The 27,101-nt window shown below is 36.9% G+C and overlaps 1 protein-coding gene across 5 annotated transcripts in view; it reads left to right on the top strand.

Moving 5' to 3' along the window:
• The window catches only part of TMEM117 (transmembrane protein 117), a 534,943-nt gene that overhangs the window by 488,830 nt on the left and 19,012 nt on the right, over positions 1 to 27,101 (top strand). The window contains exon 7 of one of the 5 annotated variants that reach the window (XM_060026174.1): positions 3,748 to 4,108. The exons of the other annotated variants lie outside the window; for them this stretch is intronic. Within the exon in view, the coding sequence (XP_059882157.1) occupies positions 3,748 to 3,762 (15 nt within the window). The 3' untranslated portion in view covers positions 3,763 to 4,108. Of the gene's footprint in view, positions 1 to 3,747; positions 4,109 to 27,101 lie in introns of those variants that run through there. 5 annotated transcript variants of the gene reach the window in all.

A 27,101-nucleotide genomic window follows, 5' to 3' on the forward strand; every position in this document is an offset into this window, starting at 1 on the left:
AAATACGGAGTGTGGTTGTCCATAATCTCATTTTCAAAATACACAGGCAACATGCAGCACACAAAAAACACAACAGAGTCTCTCTTTCAGTCTCCCTCTCTCTCTCTCTTCCTCTTTTTCCTTTTCTCAACAGGAGAAGGACTCATAAGTCTATTTGACTCTTAGACTCTTGCACACACTGCATGATAGCCAAGGTCTGAAGCAGCAGAACATGCTTGGTTCCTTGTTTTCTAGGCTGTGTCGCTTCAGCATGTGTTGCTGCGTTGCTCCTCACTGTGTCAAATGCAGCTTGACCAGTTGAGAGTTGAGTGCCTGCTCTGTGGTTGACAGCCTCTGTGAATTTTAACTGAGTTTTCCAACACAGGGGAAAAGATGCCACAGGCCAAATATAAGTAAAATCTTCAGGTCACTGAAGCGGTTGTGCCTTTGCAAATGGGTGTATTAAGTAAGCATATCATTGAAAATAATGTCCCTCTGAGGGATGCCTTGTGAGAAGAAATCATTTTGGGGGCCAATGAATTAATTTTAATTGCTTTTTGTCTGATAAGGACATTGATTTGGCATTTGTTTACACAACTGAATATAATTTGTTTATTTGTCAATCTTCTCCATCATGATTTATATCCAGTCTATTTTTACATGCACACACACACACACACACTGTGTGTATGTGTAGTCTTGCAATTAAATCAATCTTACCTATCCTTTAATATTTTATTCCATGGTAAATAGTTTTCTAAGTTAAAAGTTTGAAATTTTCCCCACAGTTCACAGATTCTGGAAGGATCTCAAAGCCATGCATGTTAAACCTCTACTTAAGGTACAAAGATGTAGAAATAAATTTGAACTCAGAAAAACTCACAACCTGTGATAGAATCATAAAAATCTCTCGTGTGCTCCCAAGTACTCTTGGGTTCAAAGGAACTTAAGTTTTAAGTATTCACAGAGGAAAAAGGTATTCGTTTCTCTGAATGATTCCTGTCTTTCAGCATAACCTCACAGTTTCGATGGTGTGCATTAAGTATGTATTTAGTTGTGAAGGAAATTCTCCCACATAAACCCCAAATCTTCTGTGTATGAGCATAGGAGTGCTCTGAAGAGACAATCATCATTCATTAATTTTCTTATATCTGGCTCTGTTCCCAAAATAATTCAGGGTGGTGACATTCTTCAAGTAAGATGTTGCTTCCCTCTTAGGGAACTTTGCGTTTTGCTTAATAATAGAGATCATTTTCTTACAAGAGTTAGTAATCACGGGACCAAAGTGACAGGACAGCATTTTTAAAAACTCAGAGAAATAGTCAGAAAACTTTAGCTATCCCTATCATCAGAATTTTTCCTGTAAATGTTTCCGTATTCAGCTCTTAGAACAATGGTTTCAAATTCAGCTGTACATTAGAGTGTCCTGAGCTTTTAACATAAGTGTCCATCAACAGATGAATGGATAAAGAAGATGTGGCACATATATACAATGGAATATTAGCCATAAAAAGAAATGAAATTGAGTTATTTGTAGCGAGGTGGATGGACCTAGAGTCTGTCATACAGAGTGAAGTAAGTCAGGAAGAGAAAAACAAATACCGTATGCTAACACATGTACATGAAATCTAAAAAAAAAAAAAAAATTGTTCTGATGAACCTAGGGGCAGGACAAGAATAAAGACGCAGACATAGAGAATGGACTTGTGGACACGGGGAGGGGAAAGGGTAAACTGGGACGAAGTGAGAGGGTGGCATGGACATATATACACTACCAAATGTAAAATAGATAGCTAGTGGGAAACAGCCTCATAGCACAGGGAGATCAGCTCAGTGCTTTGTATCCAACTAGAGGGGTGGGATAGGGAGGGTGGGAGGGAGACGCAAGAGGGAGGAGATATGGGGATATATGTATACGGATAGCTGATTCACTTTGTTATGCAGCAGAAAGTAACACACCATTGTAAAGCAATTATACTCCAATAAAGATGTTAAAAAAAAAAAAAAAGAATGTCCTGAGCTTTTAAAAAATACCTATATCTGAATCTCACTGTCAAATAATTGAAGTGACTCTGTAAGGGTAGAATCCAGTGAGTCAGGAATGAGCACCATGGCCTCAAAGGGATATATTTATACTTTATTAAGAGGGTTAATCACAAACAGGGACCAACAGAGTAATAGAAAATACTTGACTTGGCTTCTAGTTAGAATCTTACGTGGGCATTGTGATAACAAAAAAAAAAACCAGAGGAACCTTTGGGAGTTGATTTGTTTGGAGGCTATAAAAAGTGTTTTTAATGGAGATTTTCTTAAAACAAGAACATTATTTAACATAAGGACATCTCAGAAATTACCAAGGCATGCTTTACGGTAGAACACACCAGATAAAAAATTGAGTGCCTAGTAGGTCATGGCATTAATTACTGTAGTTTCAGAAACTGTATATATAGTTATATATAGAAACTATATATATATATATATATATATATATATATATATATATATATATAAATTATTTTTGTATTTTTTATGTTTGTATCTCAATTTTTTTCTTAAGTTTTCTTTGGAATGTTAATACTAGACCTAGTTACATTTAAAAGAGCAAAAGGAAAAGCATTTTGTTTCAGTTGTGGTTTTTGCTTTTGGATTAACAAAAGGGGACTTTTTTATCTTTGCGGCAATGTGTGCTGATGGCAGGAAGAACCAAACTAAAAAGCCTCAAGACATAGAATGAAGCTTGAGGGTAAAGCATTGAGATTATTACTATGGACCTCTTCTTCCACCAGAGTTTATTTTTCTCTACAAAGCTCACTTTTTTCTCATCCTTAAAGAGTGTTGCTTTTGTTAAAGAGCTGATTCCTTTACATCCTAGCCTGTATTTCCAGGTTTAAAGTCCTGTGCCAGTGAGATAACTAAACAAAATTTTGGGTTGAAAGCCTTTCCCAATCACAGTGAGTACTGAAATTATATTATTATTATTAATCAAATATACATTTTTAACACAGATCCACTGGTACAGGAGTTCAAACAAACTGTTTGCCCCTCTTAAAATACTATAGGCTGATATCAATGATATGTTTCCTTATCACTTTCAAAGGCTTAGATCATAAAGTATGATGGAATATCTTCAAACGTTTGCAAACCTATGTTTAATTTTTTTCTGTAAAAGTTAATAGATAATAGATCAATTTAACTCATTCTTCAGGGCCTCTGTTATACGAATTTTCTGTTGTTTAAACAATAAGTAAATTTCTTTATTACAAACACATGTTAAAAGAAAGCCACCCTTTCAGTAAAATATGAATGAAGTAGTTACTTCAACAGATATGAAAACTGGAATCAGGTCGTCTGGGTGCTTTGGCAGAATTTGTAATGGAGGAAATTAGGCTCTGTTTCATGTGTGTTGGTTTAAGCAGTGCAAGCTGCTGCTTTCTAAGCTCTTGTAGTATGTCTCCATTATTAATCGCAGCATGGCAACTGACATTCCTGTCAGATCAACTTCAGAGTGCTGGGTGCTGGTCTATGTCACTCCATGTAAGAATACATTCTGGAATCTACTCTTGAGGTTCCCAGACAAATGCTGAGCATTCTTTTGGAAGTAGCATCCTTCTCCCCCTGAGGGCTTAATCTGTCATTTTTTTTCCTAATTTAGTAAAACGCAGCTGCCTTATAGAGTAGATTCACTCAGCCGCTCACTCACTCACCCACTCTTTTGGTTTTTTTTTTTTTTTTCCCCATCCTCTTACTCTGTTCTCAAAACTCTATCAGGCGCTAAGGACATAAAAGATGAAAAAGACAAAGTCCTTGCCTTCAAGTTATTGCAATGCAGCAGAGGAGAAAGACAAAATCAGCCAACTTGCCATATGCAGGGTACTCCTAATTCAGCCAGGAAAAGCAGAGATGGCATCCAAAGAAGGTCATGAGGATCCTGGCTTCAAATGTCAATGAAAGGAAATGAAATACAGGATGGAGAGAAGTAGCCAACCAATAGGTTATGTTTTCAACTGACTCAGTGTTATCCAAAGCGTATGCTCATATCATTGATATTTTCTTAAAAATCCTCAGTATTATTTTCTATTTCTTCTAAAAATAGTTCGTTTCTGGGACTGGCCTATCTTCACTGGGAAAGACTTGCCTGACATACTTTTTGATTCATTCAAGTCCTATAAATAAATTTTGATTCTGGTACAGAAATCTAATTTGTCACACAGGGAAAATAATAATTACATTTTGCTTGTGTATTTTTAATAAAAATTATTTTAAAATTCAAATCAAACTATTGCATTTGTCAAAATTCAAGTGAGTTTACAGCAATTAGAATATATTTTAGAGTATTTTTGACAACTCATCTCAAGTGATTTCTGAAAACAGAACTGCTTTTAGAATGATGTTCCTGTTCTCCACACAGCACTGAAATTGGTAGCTATATCACCATGGCATAAAAAAAGCTGAAATTGCATTTCACAGCAATCGCCCTCAATAAAGTCTTCTCTGCATTGGGGTCATATAGGAGGCTAGTGAACAGCTTTATCTTCCCTTCATTTTTATTTACTTTTCTTGCCTTTTCCCCTTTTGTTTCTTAAGACAGACGTATATGCATGATAACTAAATGCTGTAAAAAGAACATTTTACTGAAAAGAAAGTTAACTGCTTTTAATTTGAGAATTAATTTTTAGTAGTATTAAGCTGTAAAGAGAATGTCATAGGAAGAAATTTTATGTCTTCTAGTTCTTTTGAAAATTCTGTGCAGCACCATAATCACTGGAAAAAGCATGAAATTATAATTAATCCGACCAGCATACTTATAATATATAACTTTTTATTAGTATTAAAAATAATAAAATCAGCAGACCCAAAGTAAATGGATATACAGTGCTGTTTTTATTACTATTTCCAAAGGCTGAGGTAACTGAAGTTTCATGCATGATGTTGTAAAAATTAAATGATGCACAATAATTTGAAAAATGAGTTTTTCTTCTACAAGTTGGCCTTTTCAGCTCTATAATTTTGTTTAGAAGTCTATATCTTTTGGTTGATATTGCTTTAGAATGATCAAGTTTCTGTTTGAATATAGTAATGAGATAGTGTTTTGAGCTTCTCAAAATGAAAGTCTAAGACATAAAGAGATTTAGTTCTGTTTGATTTGACACTTCCTTTCCATTGGCTATTTGGAAATTACATAGACTCTACCTGGTTACTCATTTGAGACATGTGGCATTACCCAGGATCACCCAATCTGTATTTACCTTGAATCAGACATGATCACATATGTATGGAGAGCCCTAGGGGACTGGCTTGCCAAGAGTTCATTTGCATGATGGATTGAGGAGGATTTGGGGAAATAATCCATCCTATAGGAATAGAGAAGCTTGATAGAGTAGGCTATATATAGCACCAGAAGAATGGAGTTCATAGAACAGAAAGAATGACTGCAACAGGAGACTGGATCAGCCTAATTGATACCTGACCCCAAGAAGAAGCAGAACTGGAAACATCTTCAACAGTCATTGGTTGGAGGCAAAACCAGTAATTCTAGCAGTGGAGGCAGACAGTTTCACAAAGGCTAATCAGAATCCTCAGTGTCTTTCCAGCATTTTCCTAGCAAGTTCATGAATAATATCTTTTGTGGTCAATATCTGTTGTGAGTCAGAAAAGAAAAAAATGGAAAAGGCAGATGCTACTTGGTAAAAGCAAGAACCAAGTTCATGTGCAATTGTGAGACCCATTGGTCAACTTCCCAGTACTAGTGTATGTGTGGCAGTGTGGGGGGAGATGATGAGGCAATTTTTTAAGAATAAGAGGTCTTGAAATGCCTTGACTTCCTTTTCCTCTGGAGGTGTCTTGGGGAAGACAAATGAGTAAGATATGATAAGAAAAAGAAGGACAGATTACATGTAAAGCAGATAAAGGAAAAGAGCTGCACTTGTCAAACAACAACAAAATGAAACCCAAATTAAAAGTATAAAGACGCAAAGTGTAGTGAAATTAAGCTCCTTTCATCCATTTCACATGTATAGTATTGTCTTCTGAATGAGTTTGTGGAGTCAGCAGAATCTTAGGAAGAAATAACAGAATTAATAGGATAAGGGGGATCACAGTAGTGCCTCACTAGGTATTCAACTAAATTCCTATAAACGATTTTCTTCTGTTTATTATATTTGGAATATTTTTTCCAGTTTCTTTCCAGAATTGACTTCTTCCCCAAGCTGCAGACCCACATTCCACTTGTCTTCTGGACACTGCCACCTGAATATCCCACAGGAGTCTCATACTTAACAGTCAGAACCTATTATGTGACCTTACCATTCTCCCCCAAATTGCTCTGCCTCCTATATTTTGTGGTTGTTGTTAATTATGTCACCATCTATTCAGTCTCTCAAGTAAGGAAAATAGATTTGCCTTTTGCTTCTCCCACACCTTTGGTTCTCATATCCAATATATTGACATCAGTGCCATCATTAATTTCTCAAACCTCACTCCTGCCTTCCTAGCACTGGCCTCATCAAGTCTTCCATAGACTTTTACAGTAACTTCTTATCACAAGATGCTCCCCACTCTAGTCATTAATCTACCTACATTATTACTATAGTCATCTTCCTAAGGACAGGTCTGATCATGTCATTCACCAGCTCCAGAATCTCTTGTTGGCCCCATTGCATGTTGTATAAAGTCCAATCATGGAAGCATTGGAAATAAAACCCTCAGGTACTGGCCTCTCAGTCTCATTCCTACCACTCAGATTCAGCCATACTGAACTTCTCACCCTTCCCTGCACAAACCTGGACCATTCACAACTATTTTATGCTCTTTTGCTTTAGTTGGAAAAATCTTAGCCATCTTAGTCATCTTTTCAACAGGAGGACAAAAATCACCTTCTCTGGGGAGCCTTTTTGAATGCTTTCGGGCAGGATGACTTTCTTCCCCCATCTCTGTCCTTTGACACTTTACTTCCTACCTGCAACCTAGCACTTACCATGTTCATGATGATTTCCCTATCTTGGTGTCTGTGTCCCATTAGACTGTGAGATCCTGTAGGACAGAGAAGTATCAAAAATTCTCTGTGTCCCCAGAGCCTCACGGGGAGCCTACACAATGGCTACAGAGTAAGTGTTGACTATACGAATGAATAAAAAAGCATAGTGAAATGACTAAGTCAGAGGATGGACACTTAGTGTGGCTTCAGAAAGCAGAACAATAGGAGGGCAGGATCTGGCTAAATGCAGAGCAGAACGTTCTAAGTGTCAGAGCTCTTTTTAGGAAGTAAAAGTGTCCCTTCCGTAGAAAAGCTCGGAAGTGGTTGACCACTTATGAGTGGTTGGCTAGGGGATTTGTGCATAAAGTAAGGGGTGGCCGTACTGTATGCCTCTAATTCAGTTCAGAAGTTGTGTTATTCTTCATTAGTACACAATCCTCAGATCATCTGATGATTTCGAGTAATCAGTAATAGCTGAATTTTAACTCTAGCTCTGGAAACTTATTTCCCATAAATAACTGGGAATGTATTCAGTTGGAACTCAGCAGAGACAGGGAGAGTGGTATATCAAGCAAACACAAATGGCACACTGTAATTTTTAGAGGATTGTACATAAAAACTAAAGTATCCTGTTTTTAACCTTGAAAGGAAGTGGGCATTTGCCTTTTGGTACTCTCAGTGCAGGAAGCAACTTCCTCCCACTCCTGCCTTCTAGTTTGGCATTAAGGGACATTGCCCAGTCTGAACTTGGATTGAGTCCAACCCTGTCTCCTTGTGCTAAATTGTAGGTCTAATATCTCTGTGGTTTTATAATAACATAAATCATTATAATGCATTGTTTTTATATAGCACCTTTCTCTAAGGAACATAAAGTGCTGCATGGACGTTATCTCATTAAATCTCACAGTGCACTGGGGACATTGAGAGGATGCAGGTGATATTGTATCCCCTTTGAACCCAGAGTTGAAAAGGAATTGCTTCAACCAAAACTAAATAAAAGCAAGATTGAATAAAAGCAAGATTTATAAGACAATATAAGATTAGAGTTTAAAGAAAGAAATTGTTGGAATTAAAGAGAGATTAAAAAAAAGGAATTGCTCTGAAAAATGTGAAAGTGTCTAGAGTGTGTTTATAAATATTTGTAGCTAAAAAATTAAAATAATATATGACACTTTAGAAATTTGAAAAGCAAGGGCTTTTTAAACCATTGGTAATTTTACTGCAATACAGAACAAATTTGGTATATTATCTTCATATCTTTTGCTAGCTTTTTGTTTGGTTTGTTTTTTAAAAAAGTATATATGCAAGATTACTCTTAGAATTATAGTGTATATTCAATTTTATATTATGTATTTTTAACTTAACAATATATCATAAAGTTTGCATAGTTTTAATTCTGAGAAGCTTGTATAATTTTCCATGGAATGATATACTGTAATTTGTTTCACTCTTCTATCATAAGATTGTTTCCACTTTTTCACTTTATTGAGTAACAGTAAATTGAAACTCTATCTGTATGCATAAGGATTTTTATATTTTAAATTATTTCCTTAGCAGAAAGATTTCCACATGTAGAATTATCAAATTAATATGGATGTATAAGTATGTTAAAACAAGTCTACATAAACATACTCCAAAATTAACGAATAAGTCAGAAAAAGAAATAGTAAGAAAATAAATCTATCTAAAAACTTACTATGTTTATAAGTTGGCAAAGCAACCACTTTAAAAGTGGAAAAGTAAGCAATATTTTTCTATGCACAAACAAGTGTTTTGATATTATTTTCCACCATGTCTATATTTAATTACTTTGATAGTGTGAAACCAGATAAAAAAGAGAAAGTTGACTCTCATAGAAAACACAGATTTGTACCAGATGTAGGAAAGTAGATTTACTTGGATAGAACAGATAATTTCTCTGCCATTTTAATTTACATGGACAAATGTTCTCTGAAAATAATTAGGTATGTGTGCGTATACCAATACATGAAGTCCCATTTCAAGGAGGTAAATAAGATTGTAGTTTTCTTATTAATTATAGAAGCATTGGGGGAAATGGTATGCACATAGCTGTTTTCAGTGGTGAGTTGTTATAAGGTTATCTGATTTATGCCATAGTCATTTACCAAAGTAATTACCTCAAGACTGAATCAGGAGGGAATAGAAAATATGAACAGACCAATTGCCAATAATGAAATTGAATCATTAATTTTAAAAAAAAAACCTCCCAACAAACAGAAGTCCAGGACCAGACATTTACATGTTAGTTCTTCCAAACATTTAGAGAAGAGTCAAACTATTCCAAAAAATTGTAGAGGAAAGAACACCTCTGAACTCTTTCTACAAGGCTGACATCACTCTGATAATAAAACCAGACAAAGATATAACAAAAAAAGAAAATTATGGGCCAATATCACTGATGAACATAGATACAGAAATCCTCAACAAAATATTAGCAAACCAAATCCAACAATACATTAAAAGGATCATACACTGTGATCAAGTGGGATTTATCCCAGGGATGCAAGGATTTTTCAATATCAACAAATCAATCAATGTGTTACACTACCTTAACAAATTAAAGAATAAAAATCATATGCTCATCTCAATAGATGCAGAAAAGCATTTGACAAAATTCAACATTTATTTATGATAAATCCTCTAAACAAAGTGGGTATAGAGGGAACATACCTTAACCTAATAAAATCCATATATGACAACCTTACAGTTAACATCATAGTCAATGGTGAAAAGCTGAAAGCAGTTCCTGAAGATCAGGAACAAGCTAAAAATGCCCACCCTTGCCACTTTTTATCCAACATAGTATTGGAAGTCCTAGCCACAGTAATGAGACAAGAAAAATAAATTAAAGTAATCAAAATTGGAAAAGAAGTGAAAGTGTCACTGTTTGCAGGCGACATGATGCTATACATAGAAAATCCTAAAGACACGAGTAAAAAACTATTAGAACTCACCAATGAATTTGGTAAAATTGCAGGATATAAAATTAATATACAAAAATCTGTTGCATTTCTATACACTAAAAATGAACTATCAGAAAGAGAGATTAAGAAAGTCCCATTCACAATTGCATCAAAAGGGATAAAATTCCTGGGAATAAATCTAACTAAGGAGGTAAAAGATCTGTACTTGGAAAACTGATGAAAGATATTGAAAGTGACACAAACAGATGGAAAGATACACTGTGCTTATGGATTGGGAGAATTAATATTGTTAAAATTACCATACTACCCAAGACAATCCACAGAGTAATTGCAATCCTTATCAAAATACCAAGGAACTTTTCACAGAACTAGAACAAATTAGTTTAAGACCTCGAATAGCCAAAACAAGCTTGAGAAAGAAGAACAAAGCTGGAAGAAGAACAAAGAGCATTCCCTGATTTCAAACTATAGTACAAAGCTACAGTAGTGAAAACAGTATGTTACTGGCAGGAAAACAGACATAAAGATCAATGGAATAGAATAGACAACCCAGAAATGAATTCACACTTATATGGGCAATTAGTCTATGACAAAGTATGATTTCACTTACACGCAGAATCTAAAAACAAAACAAATGAACAAACATAACTTACAGAAGCAGAGTCATAGATACAGAGAACACATGGGATGATGACTAGACTTATGGTGATCATTTTGAAATGTACAGAAATATGGACTCACTATGTTGTCTGCCAGGAGCAAACATAGCTTTGTAGGTCAACTACACTTCAAAAACAAACAAACAAACAAACATAGAAAAAGAGATCAGATTTGTGGCTACCAAAGGTGGGGGATGAGGAGGAATTAGATGAAGGCCGTTAAAAGGTACAAACTCCAGTTACAAGATAAATATGTACTAGGGATGCAGTGTACAACATGATAAAGATAATTAATACTGCTGTACATTATATATGAAATTTGTTAAGAGAGTAAATCCTAGAGTTCTCTTCACAAGGAAAAAGATTTTCTATTTCTTTAGTGTTGAATCTATATGAGGTGTTGGATGTTCACTAAATTTGTGGTAATCAAATCATGACATATGTAAGTCAAATCATTATGTTGTATACCTTAAACTTACGCAGTGCTATATGTCAATTATATCTTAATAAAACTGGGGGAAAAAGTGGACTTGTGAATGATGATCATTAGACAACCTAAAGTTAGATAAACCAAAATTATTCACTGGGAAAAGTTCATTTGGTCTGTGTTTAAAACCAGTAACTCCTCAAATTATAGCAAAGGTGAGCAATTTGTATGGCTCCATCTTATTCCTACAGCATGGTGATGATCTACACACTCTCAATAGCCTGTGGTTACTGTGCAAATGGAAGATAGGAAACGATTGGTTAATTCACTTGTTCTCTCAAGGTTTGAATAGAAACTCCTACTGGGGACCTGTTTAATGCCTCTGTTATTATACTTCCATATTTTCCTGCAAGTACTGTTTAACTTGTTTATTTCCCCTGTAGAGAATGAGTTTCTTGAATTCTGATTTATATCTTTGGTATCCCACAGCCTTGTACAGTTTCTAGCACACTGTAAGCACCTTGTAAATATTGATGAATAATTAAACAATGAATGGTTTGTACTTCCTACTATGTATTTAGCATTATGCTGAGGACTGAGAGAAACATAAAGAAGTGTAACTTCAAAGAGCATATAATCAACACATAAATATAAAAAGTTAATGAACACCATGCAGTAGTATATCATGTAGCTATAACAGAAGATTCCTTGGCACCAGCACTGAAGAAAATAGCCAAGAAGAGTTACGTATACCAAAGACTGTGACATTGCGATGGTTAAGTGAGTGATGGATGGGCATGGCCATGCAAGTTAACCCAGAAGTATCAAGGTCTATTTCCATCATTATGTGATTCATGTCTAAATTACCCACTAGACTATAAGAACCAAGAAATCATAGTGCGTATAGGCTTTTGTTCATCATTGTATCACTAGGACCAAGCAGAGTACCTGGCATAAAGTAGAGAATTGAGCACTTGCTTTGCACAATATCCTCTGTTCTTTGTGTGGCTGGATCAGTCCCATCATCAGTTCTCAGATCAGGTATCATCTCTGCCAAGATGCCTTCCTGAGTGGCGACTTTGTTATTCTCTTTCTCAGTCTTCAGTTTATTTCCTTCAAAGCACTTATTACTTCTTATTTCATTTAATTGACACTAAGTCTTTCATCTTTTGCTCCCTCTAGACTTAAGCTACTTGAGAGTAGGGACTCTGTTGGTTTGTTTTGGTCCCTGTTGCATTCATAGCATATATCACAGTACCTGGTACCTTTCACTGGAGAGGTTTTATCCACCAAAAGATCTTCTCTAACCCTATCTAAAGTAGCTTCTGCTACTCAATCATCTTGACTTATTTTCTCTTTAGCACTAATCATTTTCTGAAATTATTCTGTTTGTGTGTTTATGCTACATTCAAACTGTAAACCCCATGAAGGCAGAGCCTAGAACCAGATCTACCTGGTTCCTTACTGTATTGCCGGTGTGGAGAAAAGGGGCTGACACAACCAACTGCCGTGTGTACAAATATTTAGTAAATAAAATATGTGGCATGAAAGGAAAAGACAAGATACATTTCTTTTAAAAAAAGGCAAAAAAAACAAAGAGGGGGATTAGCTTTCAGCCAGGATAGCAAAACAAGTGTTAGCTTAGAAATGGTGGTGGCGGAAGCAAGGTCTACTTTTAATGGAAAATAACGTCTGTAGAAATCACAGAGTGGGGAGGAGGGAAAAGAAAGAAAAAATTGTGGCCAACTCATTGGCTCCCTTAGGGCTCAATGTGGGAGACAATAAAACAAAAACAACAATGAAAAAACAATGGTTAAACTAAAACAGTAATAGGTCATTTAGAGGCAGGACATGCTAAATTCCTACTCACCTTCCTGAGTGTGGTATAAAGAACACCGGGTGTGAGGCTGGGAAGACCTGGGTTTGGCTCCTACTCTTCCACTTATTACCTGTATGATAGTGGGTAAGTCTGGTACCTTCTCTGAACCTGGGTTTCCATAACTGCAAAATGGGAAAAAGAAAACCTACTTCATACCATAGTTTTAAAGATAAAATAAGGAAATGTATGTAAATAGCTATGCTGGTGCGGAGCCTGTCTCATTTAGCTCATTGAATAGTGGCCGTTGTCATAACAGTTCACCACTTACAGTGCCCAGCTGGAGGTGTGGCAAGCAGAATATTTGATAATATTAGTAAAAAGAAATCCATTTCCTCACATTTAAATCACTTTAGAGGGCATATCTTTATTTTGGACCATAGCATGAGTAAACTATTGATCATGCTATATAATTGTCAGTGAAGGAATGCTAAATCATAAACCACTGACTTGAAACAGAAAAATAGAAAAACTGTTAATTATGCTCATATTTATTTTTTCGCATTGTACGTAATTGAGCCTCAGAAAGTACAATTGAAATCTTTCACTGATGCTGAGTTAATTAGCAACTCTTGCAGGTGCTTACATTAAAACACCCAAACATTCTTCATCTGTATTGTTTCCAAAGAAGAGATATGAAGAAGTCTGCATTTCTGGCTAAGGCAATCATGTATCTGTATTGAAAAGCAAATGATACATGATTAGTTGAAGTTTTTAATACGGGTGTGTAGATGTTAAAGAGTGGATTTATTATTTAAAAGAGAAACACAATGTTAAAAGTCCTGGTATCTCTGAATTGGGAGTGGGGGTGGGGATCTGTCAGCAAGTCATAACTTTGTAAAACAATTTGGAGCCGTTTTCAGAAAACTAATTTCTGAAGATAATCTATTGCCTGAACAGTTTCATAATGATGTTGATTTGCCAACTTCTCCTCTAGTGAGAGGTAATGAATCAAGTGCACCTGGGTTTATACAGGAAAAATAGCATGTTAATTGATTTATGTCTATGTGTTGCAGATATCCATAAAGCAAAGCCCTTGGCAACTGGCAAATGTAATAATTTCACATTTACGTATGACTCACCAAGTACAATCCAGTGCTTGAAGGCAAAATTTTGTGTTTTATGTTTAGTTTTTACGATTGCTTTCATGTAGCTTCTCTGTGCATTAAAAGTCAATTTTCAGAACCATAGGCTTACCAATTTTTACGAATAAACATGTTAGGAGATATTATCCTGAGGTACCATAAAATTATTTTCTGATAATTTTTACCACCTTCCCAAAGTTAACTGTTACTTTGTTTCCACATATGCTTAAGGATATTATTTGTAATATTTCTAAATATGACGCATTCCATTAGAAATCTGATATATTACACAGAGATGTTATGTGGAGCTTCATCCTCATAACATTACCAATGTATTTTTCAATGTTGTTTACACTGATAATTCTGTTTAAAATCAAATATCAAGATGGGCTTTGAATAGATTATCAATAATGTTACATTTATGGAAATTGTGTCATCTTCTACCTGTCATAATTATGAGCAAGAAGAATTAATCCTTGAAGTAAAGGGTGCCCAGTAACATAGTAACTTAGTCCACTGATATACAGAACAAGGAAGACTTGAGATAAAATAAAATAGTTTTTTAGATAACTATGCGGAATATGTATATTTTATATATACATTACATAAAATTATACTATACATACATATATAGATAAACATAAGAAAGAAAACTATAAGGATAATGTATGTTATATTTGTTATATTGTCCTTATAGTTCTCTTTCTAATGTTTTTGCACTGCCTTGAGTCACCTATGTAATACAAAATTTTATCGCTTAATGATATGTCCAGCCACAATGTGTTAACAGCACAAATCTCACTGTCATACAACTTCCAAAGAAACATAAAAGTTTTGTCTCTTTAGGAAGTTGCAAAGTTTGATAGCCAACACTAGTGGGCACTAAATCATCCCCAAATCCATCCTGTTTTCCATTGCAGTGATATAGGAGTCTGCCATCAGAGTGCCTATGTATGATGAAAAATTTCCTCGGGTGAGAAAACCGAAGTGCAAAGAAGTTGGGGAGATAGTATTCATTACTAGAAATATTCTAAGTTTAGAGACAAATCTATGCATTGGCAGTAAAAATTCTAAGATGGTCATAAACCATCTAGAGTTAAATGTGCACCTCAACCTGCATATTTTGCAGGCTTTGTCAATGACTCTCAGGATAAACATAGACCCGCTGCCATTATTTCACTTTGCAGTGGAAGTGAGACAGGATTCCTTCTTCGTGTGCTGCAGGTACCAACATTATTTCAAGATGAGCTACAACATACCACTTAAAGGAAAGTTTTCATTACAGATAAGTTAGCATCCAAAGGAAACACATATTGGCATGACAGTTGGCTTTTAGGTGGGAAGATAATTGCAACATTAGAGCTTAATGAAAAAAAGTCATGAACAAGCTTGGTATGGTATAAAAAATATCTTTGGAGTCAGACTAACCTGGTAACCAATCCTTTTGGTACCCATTGTGCAGCATTGGGCAAGCTACTTGACTGTTCTCTTAGCCTCAGTTTACTTCCTTATAAAATGAGAAAAAGCTCACTTGACATATATATTTGCATGTGGTTTACAGTGGATCAAATTCTTGACACAGAGCAAGTTTATGATAAATGTTGGTTTGCTTTGTCTGAATAGCATATGAAAATAAAGTCAATCTCCTAAACAGGGTTTGTTTTCTCCTAAATAGGATTCTCAATAAGGCGGATGCAGTGAAATACAGTTCAAGATGTACTGATTGAATTTCATCTAATCTTTTCTCTACCAGTTGTCTGTTGGGTAATATGGGACGAATCTAGTGACCTCACTGACCATCACTGTCTATATCTGCAAAAGGAAGAGTGTAATTTCTTTCTTTATTAATGCCATTAGATATTCTTTGAGAATAAATGCTTTGCCTATAGTCAGCATTCAATAAGTATTGAATTAGTTGAATAATAGTGTGATACTATCCTATGCGGAAGTTGCGTGAGTTACTGGTAACTTCTGCAAGAAATATAGACTTCACATTCACTCTAAAAGTGCCATGTGGACTCTATAAACCAAGCCCACTGTAGTCACCTCGGGCTTTTCTGAATGCATCGTGTCAGCATAAGGACAGGCAACTGCTAACATGAGTGTAAGGCTTCTTTACCCCAGCTTGGAAACTTGTTTCCCAAAAAGATCCTGAGGGTGGTAGAATCTCTCTCACATAGGTTCCCAACAAGGAAAACAATGTATTTTAGGTTTTTCTTGGCCATTGACCTCTGGACTAAAACTAGGTTCAGAAAACTTTTCATCTCACTGACGGTATAATTCTCCAGCAACAAAATGTATTTTATTGTTCCCATCCCTCCACCCTGTCTCTATATATCTTGTTTTCCTAGTCTATCCTCTCTTACTTGAGGGTTGATAATTTTTCTCAAGAGCTCAGAGGATGAACACTCTTGACCCAAAACACACTGAAGAAAGGCCTGGGATGTCTGGCCGTTCAAATACATTGCTCTAAAGGTTTTACTTTCTGTTCGTGTTATCACTGGGTGGTCCGTGGGGGTCAGAGGCAGACATTCTGTGATTGTCTTTACTGAGAAAGATGAAACAGAAGGAAATCACATCGGTAGAGCAACAAGGATCCAGCCTATTGTTTCTAAAACTCTGCTACTTTCCAGATACAATTAACTTAGCCTAGCGTTGTTTTGTTTTTTCAGGAAAACAGCCATTTTGACTTCACAGACAGTGATAGTCAAAGTATTTAGCTACTGATACAGTGGAGGTATTCATCAACCAGAACGGACACCCGCTGTAAAGTATCAGCGCATCCACCCTGGTGCACACCAGCTTTTAACTTTAGCCATTGCAGAAGCTACTTAAAATATAAAAAGGAAATTTCAGGTCCCACTCAGAGTCCCTTATCCTGCCAAAATTGACTTTATTTGACACTAACAAATTTATTTGAAATTAACAGAATCATAATCTCTCTCCAGTTACTGCCTCTTTACTGTGTTCCCACTCACAGCAAAGCTCCTCGTAAGAGTTCTGTAATTATTGTCTCTACTTCTCACTTCCCATTTTCTCTTGAACCAACTGCAGTCAGGACTTTGTCTCCAACATCAGCTTCCTCTGGAGCTTGGAGGTCTTATCGAGATCAACAACTCCTGGGAGTTCCCTGGCGGTCCAGGGGTTAGGACTCCGTGTGGGGGGTGCAGGTTCCATCCCTGGTAAGGGAACAAAGATGCCGCACAGTGCAGCCAAAAAAAAAACCCGTAAACCCTCTCCTACAGTACTGAATCCTATGGTTAACTTTCAGTCTTCTTACTTTCAGCTGCATTCAATAAAGTTGACCACTTCTGCCTTCTTGAGACACTTTTCACCTAGCTTCTAGGATGCACTTTCTCCTGTTCTTATACACCATTCTTGCTTTGTTTTCCTTACTGCCTCTTGCAACTTCCAAATGTCAGAGTACCTCAGCGCTCAGTCCCCAGCCCTCTTCTCTTGGCTTTCTGTACTCCCTTTCTAGATGATTTCATCCAGCTTCATGGTTTTAGATCAGTAGGTGCATGGGTGACTTCCACATGACATCTCCAGTCTTGATCCCTCCCTTATGCTTCCCAGCTGCCTGTGCAATACCTCCACTTGATATATAGTGTGTTCTAAATAGACCTCTGGATTTCTTACCCACCTCCCTATCTGCTACAAGTTTATTGGTTCCCCGAATTCTCCCTTCTCGGTAAATGATGCTGTCATTTACCAGTTGCCGGAGCAACTGGTAAATCCAGAAACTCAGCTGGCGACACTTCAAAATACATCTTGATCTGAACACCTGACCACCATTGTTTAACCACCATCATCTCGCACCTAAATTACTACAGTTGTCTTTAAACTGGACTTTATTCCACCTACAGCCAACCTCCCACTCTCCACATCACTCACACTCCTATAGCCACTCTATCCTTGCTGTTTCTGGACATTCCCAGCTCATTTCCTGCTCAGGGCCTTTGCATTTGCTCTTCCTTCTAGCTGATCAGCCTCCTCCAGAGATTTACAGAGCTTGTTCTTTCATACCAGTCAGCACTCCATACAAAGGTCATCCTCAAAGAGGCTTTCTTTTGACTAACTAAACTAGCACCCACCTCTAACTCACCACTCTCCATCACCTTACCCTGTTTTATTTCCTTTAAAGCATTTATCTCTATTTGACACCATATTTTATTGCTATTTGCTGATTGACTGGTCTCTCTTCTATTAGAATATATGCTCCATGAGACATTCTTGACAAAAAATTATGAAAATAGAAATGAACTTATTGCAAGAAACACTAGAGGCCCTTTACCTCAACCACCCATCTGATATTTAGATCAACTTCATACCCTCTCTATTGTTTGTGAAGTGAATATTTTTATATTGAATCACATTTATCCACTGATCTCCACTATTATTAATTTTTTACAGAGAAAAATGACTTCAATATTAAATAAAAATTTTACCAAGCACAATATCTACTCTTTTGACAGTATGCAATTAATTTTCCTATATAGCCTATAGAAGAAATTAGTCATTCAGACAATTGAATGTGACCATTCCTGGCAGCGTGCATAGAGCCAGAACAGATACTGGAGCAGTGACATTTTATACCAAATGTCCAAATACAATAAAGCACAGAATAAGCAAGGGCTATGTGACATTGAACCGCAGCCAGTGTCTGAAAAATAACATGAAATTATGCTGTCTAAAAATTTCCTTCCACTAGATTTCACTCTTTCCTCTTTAGGAAAAGAGGAGTTATCAGGAGTTCTCATTTAATTAAAAAATATATCAGTTTATTATGTAGCTAATATTCACTCTTCTTAAGAAGTGCAAAGTAGGTCAAGTTGTTGTTTGATGATGGATGGAAGACTTTATCCAAAAGGATCTATCATTGAGTTATGACACTGTGTTTCCTTAGACTTTGCACTATCTTTAGTTGTCAGCAACTTGTCCTAGTCAATGGTTTGTCTACACACCTCCACACACATATACACGTAGGAGTCTCTACAATGTCAAGCACTCTTTCCTTGCATATTGGTGAACTCTATTGCCCTAGTGAGGGATATTGATTTCCTATTATTCCTAGATGCCACATGATGCATTTCTATTAGTTGTAAACACTTACAAGACTGACTTTTATTTTCTGCTCCATCACATCAGTCTGCCAGGGCAGGACATCTGTAAATGAGGCCCAGTGCATTTCATCAGACACTCTTCCACCTTGGTGCTTAAAATAATGATGCTTTCAAGCTGTCTAAATATAAAAAACTTGTCTTTAACAACCCACTCCTATCTTGCCAGAGCCTCACAGTAAAGTCTCTTAAAAGTAACAAACTACACTCACTTCTCACTTCTTGACTTATTTGCTTTTTCTACAGGCACTAAACTGTTACTTATATCTCATTGATGTATGTTGGCTTCAGAATTAGACAGGAAAATTCCTATTGGCCTTTGCAAGTAAGAAAGATTACTGATGAAGAAAATACATTAAACCACACTACAAAATAGGCCTTCAGGATGAATTAGATTGTTTAGACAACAACAATTTTGAGAGCTTATCGATATCTTAGAATGCATAAAAAGCACCTGTCAACTTCTTTAAACATTTTAAGTAAGGATTTACAGTTTGACTTGGATTTGTTTTAATGATGAATGAGATCTGCCGTCTCTTCTACTTGTTGAAAAAAGCCTACTTCAACCAGAAAGCCAAGATTTTTCCCCAAAGGTTTTAAATCTTTTAAATAGCATATGTGACTCCTGAGAGAAAACTCCAAAAGGTTATGGAATTCATTTGCCATTGAGGGAAAAAAAAACAATAGTGAATATTAGGAGAAAATAAGAGTATAATTTATAAGAAAAGAATATTTGTCAAAAGACATCTAAGAAGTAAGCTGCTGGTCTTTCTCTTTAGTACATCCTTCACATTTACTGCAGGGTGTCTCTGATATTCAACATTGCCTTGACCACCTTCCTGGCATCATCCACTGCGGGAAATGATCCTCCATATTTTTTTAATCACATGTTGGTTTACATTCTCTTTTCATGTTCTCTGACTTGGTTGGACGTGTCTCATAAGCTTCTTTACATTTATATGGTAACTAAAAGTATGTCTTGGATCATCCCAATGAGCATTTTTACTAATTTTCCAAACATTAACTGCCTCATCTCACAACACTTACATTTGACCACTTTCTTCCTCACATTATCCACTCTCTTCTCCTCTGTGATCTTTGGCAAATGGCTTTATCTTTAGGTTACTCTCTGTGTAATTCCAGTATACCTTGTTTATAGGGAAAAAATAAAGCAACAATTTTCTTTCATAATAATGAATCTCAGTTTGACGTGTAATATTATTTATAAAAACAAGTATTTTTGTCTCTGTTTACCTGAATTCCATTTACATGAAACCAAAAAGAGATGGTTGTTTATCTTTAACTTTCAGAGAGCTCCATTCATCAATTCAACAAATATTTGAGTTCTTACTATATGCTGAGTACTGCTTCAGATATGGGGAGTATAACAGTGAACAAAACAGGAAAAATTTCTGTACGCTCCTTGGAGTTTACATTCCAATGGGAGAGACAGGTAATAAACAAACAAATGAGCAACACCTACTATATATCAAGATTTCCAAGGATTTATTCAGCTAAGTGACACCATGGCAGTTTTGCTAATTAGGAGAAGCATAGGGTTACTGAAAGAAATCAGGCACTCGAGATTCTTAATAAGAAACAAAAATATCACCCAAAGCATGAGTACAATTCTTCAGGCCACCACTGCTCACTGTCATCTAAAATCTTGTTGCTAGGACATGGTAAGCATAGAAAAGCTAAGGACACTTTACAAGCTGGGGACATTTTTGGTAGAATGATGTTCTGATATTCATGGATCTAAATTCAGTTCTGAATAGGAGAAATAGAAATTAACAAAGAGAAAGAAGCATATCTGTAAAGTTGGCTTTTGAAATTATTTAAAGCTGTATAATCTAATGCCTATAAAGAGGAGATATACAAATTATTACATTGAAAAATGTTGATATTTTATTGGTATTTAGGAATCTATTGTCATTCTATTCTAAGTGGTTATCAATACTTTTTGTTAAACTATAATATAATATGCGTCTTAAATTTCTCAAAAACCAGATGGCCAGTCTTTAGCCTCCAAAATACGACTTTTGTTCTGATACCATGGTTTCATTTTTGCAGGGTAGAGTATTCAATGTTATTACATTTTTATGCTTTAACACTTCTCTAAATAGAAATGGGGTCCCTTCATTTGATTTGGGAAATTGAATGCCAGTTGGGGAATTCAAAACCATGTTGGTTTCAAGCTTGAGTTTCTCTGCACAGTGCCAAGTTCTTTTCCTTGGCCCCAAGGCATGTGTCTCAATGAGAAAATGTGGGGAAATGATGAATCGAGGATATCCTGAGACCATCTTGCCTATATACTTAACATTGTCCTGAAATTCTGTCTAGATGTGGCCCATGATTAATAGGGCCACACTTGGATGTAATCACATTTGGTCACATCCATTCAAATTACATGTCCAAATGCAATTTGCACATCAGTGTTCAAATGTGATTTTTATAGCTATAGGCAAAAGTAAACCATTGTATGTAAGAAATAGGAGTAGATACATACCATGGTGCTGCTCATTTATTTTTATATGGGAAATATACCCTTCTGAATAAAAATTAACTTTTTCTCCCATATGAAGCAAGATACAAAGTTGGAACTCTGTTCATCACCATAAACTGATGAGAACTACAATAGGGTGTGTGACTCAATGTACCTAAATCATTCTCACATCACTGAGTCACAAATGGGACAGACAGCTGAAGGCATTGTTAGATTTGATAGCAGACTGTAATAAGGAAGCTTTGAATTACTGAATACTGATAACGTTTCTTAAAGAACAGAGTAAATGAACATTTTATAATAGGCAATCACAGGACCAGCCTGTCTGTACCCTGGTCTTAGTAGCCAAACACATCTTGACTTGTAATTCTCTTAATTCAACACTTTCATCTGGTTTTCAAAATATAATTTATAAAACGTATGCAGCAGGGAGACGTTCAAGATGGCAGAGGAGTAAGATGTGGAGATCACCTTCCTCCCCACAAATACATCAGAAATACATCTACATGTGGAACAACTCCTACAGACCACCTACTGAATGCTGGCAGAAGACCTCAGACTTCCCAAAAGGCAAGAAACTCCCCACATACCTGGGTAGGGGAAAAGAAAAAACAGAGACGAAAGATAGGGACGGGACCTGCACCAGTGGGAGGGAGCTGTGAAGGAGGCAAGTTTTCCACACACTAGGAAGCCCCTTCACTGGTGGAGATGAGGGGGTGACAGGGGGAAGCTTCAGAGCCACGGAGGAGAGCGCAGCAACAGGGGTGCAGAAGACAAAGCGGAGAGATTCCTGCACAGAGGATCGGTGCCGACCGGCACTCACCAGCCCGAGAGGCTTGTCTGCTCACCCGTCGGGGCGGGCGGGGCTGGGAGCTGAGGCTCCGGCTTCGGAGGTCAGATCCCAGGGAGAGGACTGGGGTTCGCTGCTTGAACACAGCCTGAAGGGGGCTAGTGCGCCACAGCTAGCCAGGAGAGAGTCCAGGAAGAAGTCTGGACCTGCCTAAGAGGCAAGAGAACACTGCTTTGGGGTGCGCGAGGAGAGAGGATTCAGAGCACCGCTTAAACGAGGTCCAGAGATGGGCAGGAGCCGCGGCTATCAGCGCGGACACCGGAGACGGGCATGACATGCTAGCGCTGCTGCTGCAGCCAACAAGAAGCCTGTGTGCGAGCACAGGTCACTATCCACACCTACCCTCCCAGGAGCCTGTGCAGCCCTCCACTGCCAGGGTCCAGTGATCCAGGGACAACTTCCCCAGGAGAACGCATGGCGCGCCTCAGGCTGGTGCAACGTCACGCCGGCCTCTGCTGCTGCAGGCTAGCCCCGCATTACGTACCCCTCCCTCCCCCCCGGCCTGAGTGAGCCAGAGCCCCTTAATCAGCTGCTCCTTTAACCCTGTCCTGTCTGGGTGGGAACAGACGCCCTCAGGTGACCTACACGCAGAGGTGTGGCCAAATCCAAAGCTGAAACCTGGGAGCTATGCGAACAAAGAAGAGAAAGGGAAATATCTCCCAGTAGCCTCAGGAGCAGCGGATTAAATCTCCACAATCAACTTGATGTACCCTGCATCTCTGGAATACCTGAATAGACAATGAATCATCCCAAAATTGAGACCGTGGACTTTGGGAGCAACTGTAGACTTGGGGTTTGCTTTCTGCATCTAATTTTTTCTGGTTTTATGTTTATCTTAGTTTAGTATTTAGAGTTTATTATCATTGGTAGATTTGTTTATTAATTTGGTTGCTCTCTTCCTTTTTATTTATATATATAGATATACATATTTTTTTTCCTTTTTCTCTTTTTGTGAGTGTGTATCTGTATGCTTCTTTGTATGATTTTGTCTGTATAGCATTGCTTTCACCATTTGTCCAAGGGTTCTGTCTGTCCATTTTTTTCTTTTTTTTAGTATAGCTTTTAGCACTTGTTATCACTGGTGGATTTGTTTTTTTGTTTCCGTTGCTCTCTTCTTTCTGTCTTTCTTTCTTTTTATTATTTTTAATTTTTTTTTATTTTCAATAACTTTTTATTCTAATAACTATTTTATTTTATTTTTTTCTTTCTTTTTTTCTCTCTTTTCTTCCAAGCCATGGGTCTTGGTGCTCCGGCCAGGTGTCAGGCCTGTGCCTCTGAGGTGGGAGAGCTGAGTTCAGGACATTTGTCCACCAGAGATCTCCCGGCTCCATGTAATATCAAATGAGGAAAGCTCTCCCAGAAATCTCCATCTCAAAGCTAAGACCCAGCTCCACTCAACAACCAGCAAGCTACAATGCTGCACACCCTAGGCCAAACAACTAGCAAGAGAGTAACACAGCCCCACCCATTAGCAGAGAGGCTACCTAAAATCATAAGGTCACAGACACCCCGAAAACACACCACCGAACATGGTCCTGCCCACCAGAAGGACAAGATCCAGTTTCATCCACCAGAACACAGGCACCAGTCCCCTCCACCAAGAAGCCTACACAACCCACTGAACCAAACTTACCCACTGGGGGCAGACACCAAACAATGGGAACTACGAACCTGCAGCCTGTGAAAAGGAGACCCCAAACACAGTAAGTGAAGCAAAATGAGAAGACACAGAAACACACAGCAGATGAAGGAGCAAAGTAAAAACCCACCAGACCAAACAAATGAAGAGGAAATAGGCATTCGACCTGAAAAATAATTCACAGTAATGATAGTAAAGATGATCCAAAATCTTGGAAATAGAATGGAGAAAATAAAAGAAACGATTAACAAGGACCTAGAAGAACTAAAGAGCAAATACAATAAATGAAATTAAAAATTCTCTAGAAGGGATCAATAGCAGAATAACTGAGGTAGAAAAACAGATAAGTGACCTAGAATATAAAATAGTGGAAATAACTACCGCAGAGCAGAAAAAAGAATGAGAAGAATTGAGGACAGTCTTAGAGACCTCTAGGACAGCATTAAAATCACCAACATTTGAATTATAGGGGTCCAGAAGAAGAAGAGAAAATGAAAGGGACTGAGAAAATACTTGAACAGATGATAGTTGAAAACTTCCCTAATATGGGAAAGGAAATAGTCAAGTCCAGGAAGCACAGAGGGTCCCATACAGGATAAATCCAAGGAGAAACATGCCAAAGACACATATTAATCAAACTATCAAAAATTAAATACAAAGAAAAAATATTAAAAACAGCAAGAGAAAAACAACAAATAACATACAAGGGAATTCCCATAAGGTTAACAGCTGATCTTTCAGCAGAAACTCTGCAAGCCAGAAGGGAGTGGCAGGACATATTTAAAGTGATGAAAGGGAAAAACCTACAACCAAAATTACTCTACCCATCAAGGATCTCATTCAGATTTGATGGAGAAATTAAAACCTTTACAGAAAAGCAAAAGCTATGAGAATTAAACACCACCAAACCAGCTTTACAACAAATGCTAAAGGAACTTCTCTAGGTAGAAAACACAAGAGAAGGAAAAGACTTACAATAACAAACCCAACACAATTAAGAAAATGGTAATAGGAACATACATATCAATAACTACCTCAAATGTAAATGGATTCAATGCTCCAACCAAAAGACATAGACTGGCTGAATGGATACAAAAACAAGACCTGTATATATGCTGTCTACAAGAGACCTACTTCAGACGTAGGACACATACAGACTGAAAGTGAGGAGATGGAAAAAGATATTCCATGCAAATGGAAACCAAAAGAAAGCTGGAGTAGCAATTCTCATATCAGACAAAATAGACTTTAAAATAAAGACTATTACAAGAGACAGAGAAGGACACTACATAATGATCAAGGAACCAATCCAAGAGGAAGATATAACACATAAATATTTATGCACCCAACATAAGAGTACCTCAATACATAAGGAAAATGCTAACAGCCATAAAAGGGGAAATCAACAACAACACTATGATGGTAGGGGACTTTAACACCCCACTTTCATCAATGGACAGATCATCCATAATGAAAATAAATATGGAAACACAAGCTTTAAATGATACATTAAACAAGATGGACTTAATTGATATTTATAGGACATCCCATCCAAAAACAACAGAATACACTTTCTTCTCAAGTGCTCATGGAACATTCTCCAGGATAGATCATATCTTGGATCACAAATTAAGCCTTGGTAAATTTAAGAAAATTGAAATCATACCAAGTATCTATTCTGACCACAATGCTATAGGACTAGATATGAATTACAGGAAAAAATCTGTAAAAAATACAAACACATGGAGGCTAAACAATACACTACTAAATAACCAAGAGATCACTGAAGAAATCAAAGAGGAAATCAAAAAATACCTAGAAACAAATGACAGTGAAAACACAACGACCCAAAACCTATGGGATTCAGCAAAAGCAGTTCTAAGAGGGAAGTTTATAGCAATACAATCCTACCTCAAGAAACAAGAAACATCTCAAATAAACAACCTAACCTTACACTTAAATCAGTTAGAGAAAGAAGAACAAAAAAACCCCAAAGTTAGCAGAAGGAAAGAAATAATAAAGATCAGATTAGAAATACATGAAAAAGCAATGAAACAAATGATAGCAAAGATCAATAAATTAAAAGCTTGTTCTTTCAGAAGATGAACAAAATTGATAAACCATTAGCCAGACTCATCAAGAAAAAAAGGGAGAAAACTCAAAACAATAGAATTAGAAATGAAAAAGGAGAAGTAACAACTTACACTGCAGAAATACAAAGGATCATGAGAGATTACTACAAGCAACTACATGCCAATAAAATGGACAACCTGGAAGAAATGGACAAATTCTTAGAAATGCACAACCTTCTGAGACTGAGCCAGGAAGACCTAGAAAATAGAAACAGACCAATTACCAGCACTGAAATTGAGACTGTGATTAAAAATCTTCCAACAAACAAAAGCCCAGGACCAGATGGCTTCAGAGGTGAATTCTATCAAACATTTAGAGAAGAGCTAACACCTATCCTTCTCAAACCCTTCCAAAATATAGCAGAGAGAGGAACACTCCCAAACTCATTCTATGAGGCCACCATCACCATGATACCAAAACCAGGCAAAGATGTCACAAAGAAAGAAAACTAGAGGTCAATATTACTGATGAACAACCATGCAATAATCCTCAAAAAAAATACTAACAAACGGACTCCAACAGCACATTAAATGGTTGATACACCATGATCAAGTGGGGTTCATCCCAGGTATGCAAGGGTTCTTCAATATACACAAATCAATCAATGTGATACACCATATTAACAAACTGAATGAAAAAAGCCATATGTTCACCTTAATAGATGTAGAAGAATCTTTTGGCCAAGTTCACCACCGATTTATGATAAAAACCCTCCAGAAAGTAGGCATAGAGGGAACTTACCTCAACATAATAAAGGCCATATATGACAAACCCACAGCCAACATTGTTCTCAATGGTGAAAAACTTAAACCATTTCCTCTAAGATCAGGAGAAAGACAAGGTTGTCCACTCTCACCACTATCATTCAACATAGTTCTGGAAGTTTTTGCCATGGCAATCAGAGAAGAA

The sequence above is a fragment of the Delphinus delphis genome, chromosome 11, assembly GCF_949987515.2.
Source record: "Delphinus delphis chromosome 11, mDelDel1.2, whole genome shotgun sequence".
Classification (NCBI taxonomy): Eukaryota; Metazoa; Chordata; class Mammalia; order Artiodactyla; family Delphinidae; genus Delphinus; species Delphinus delphis.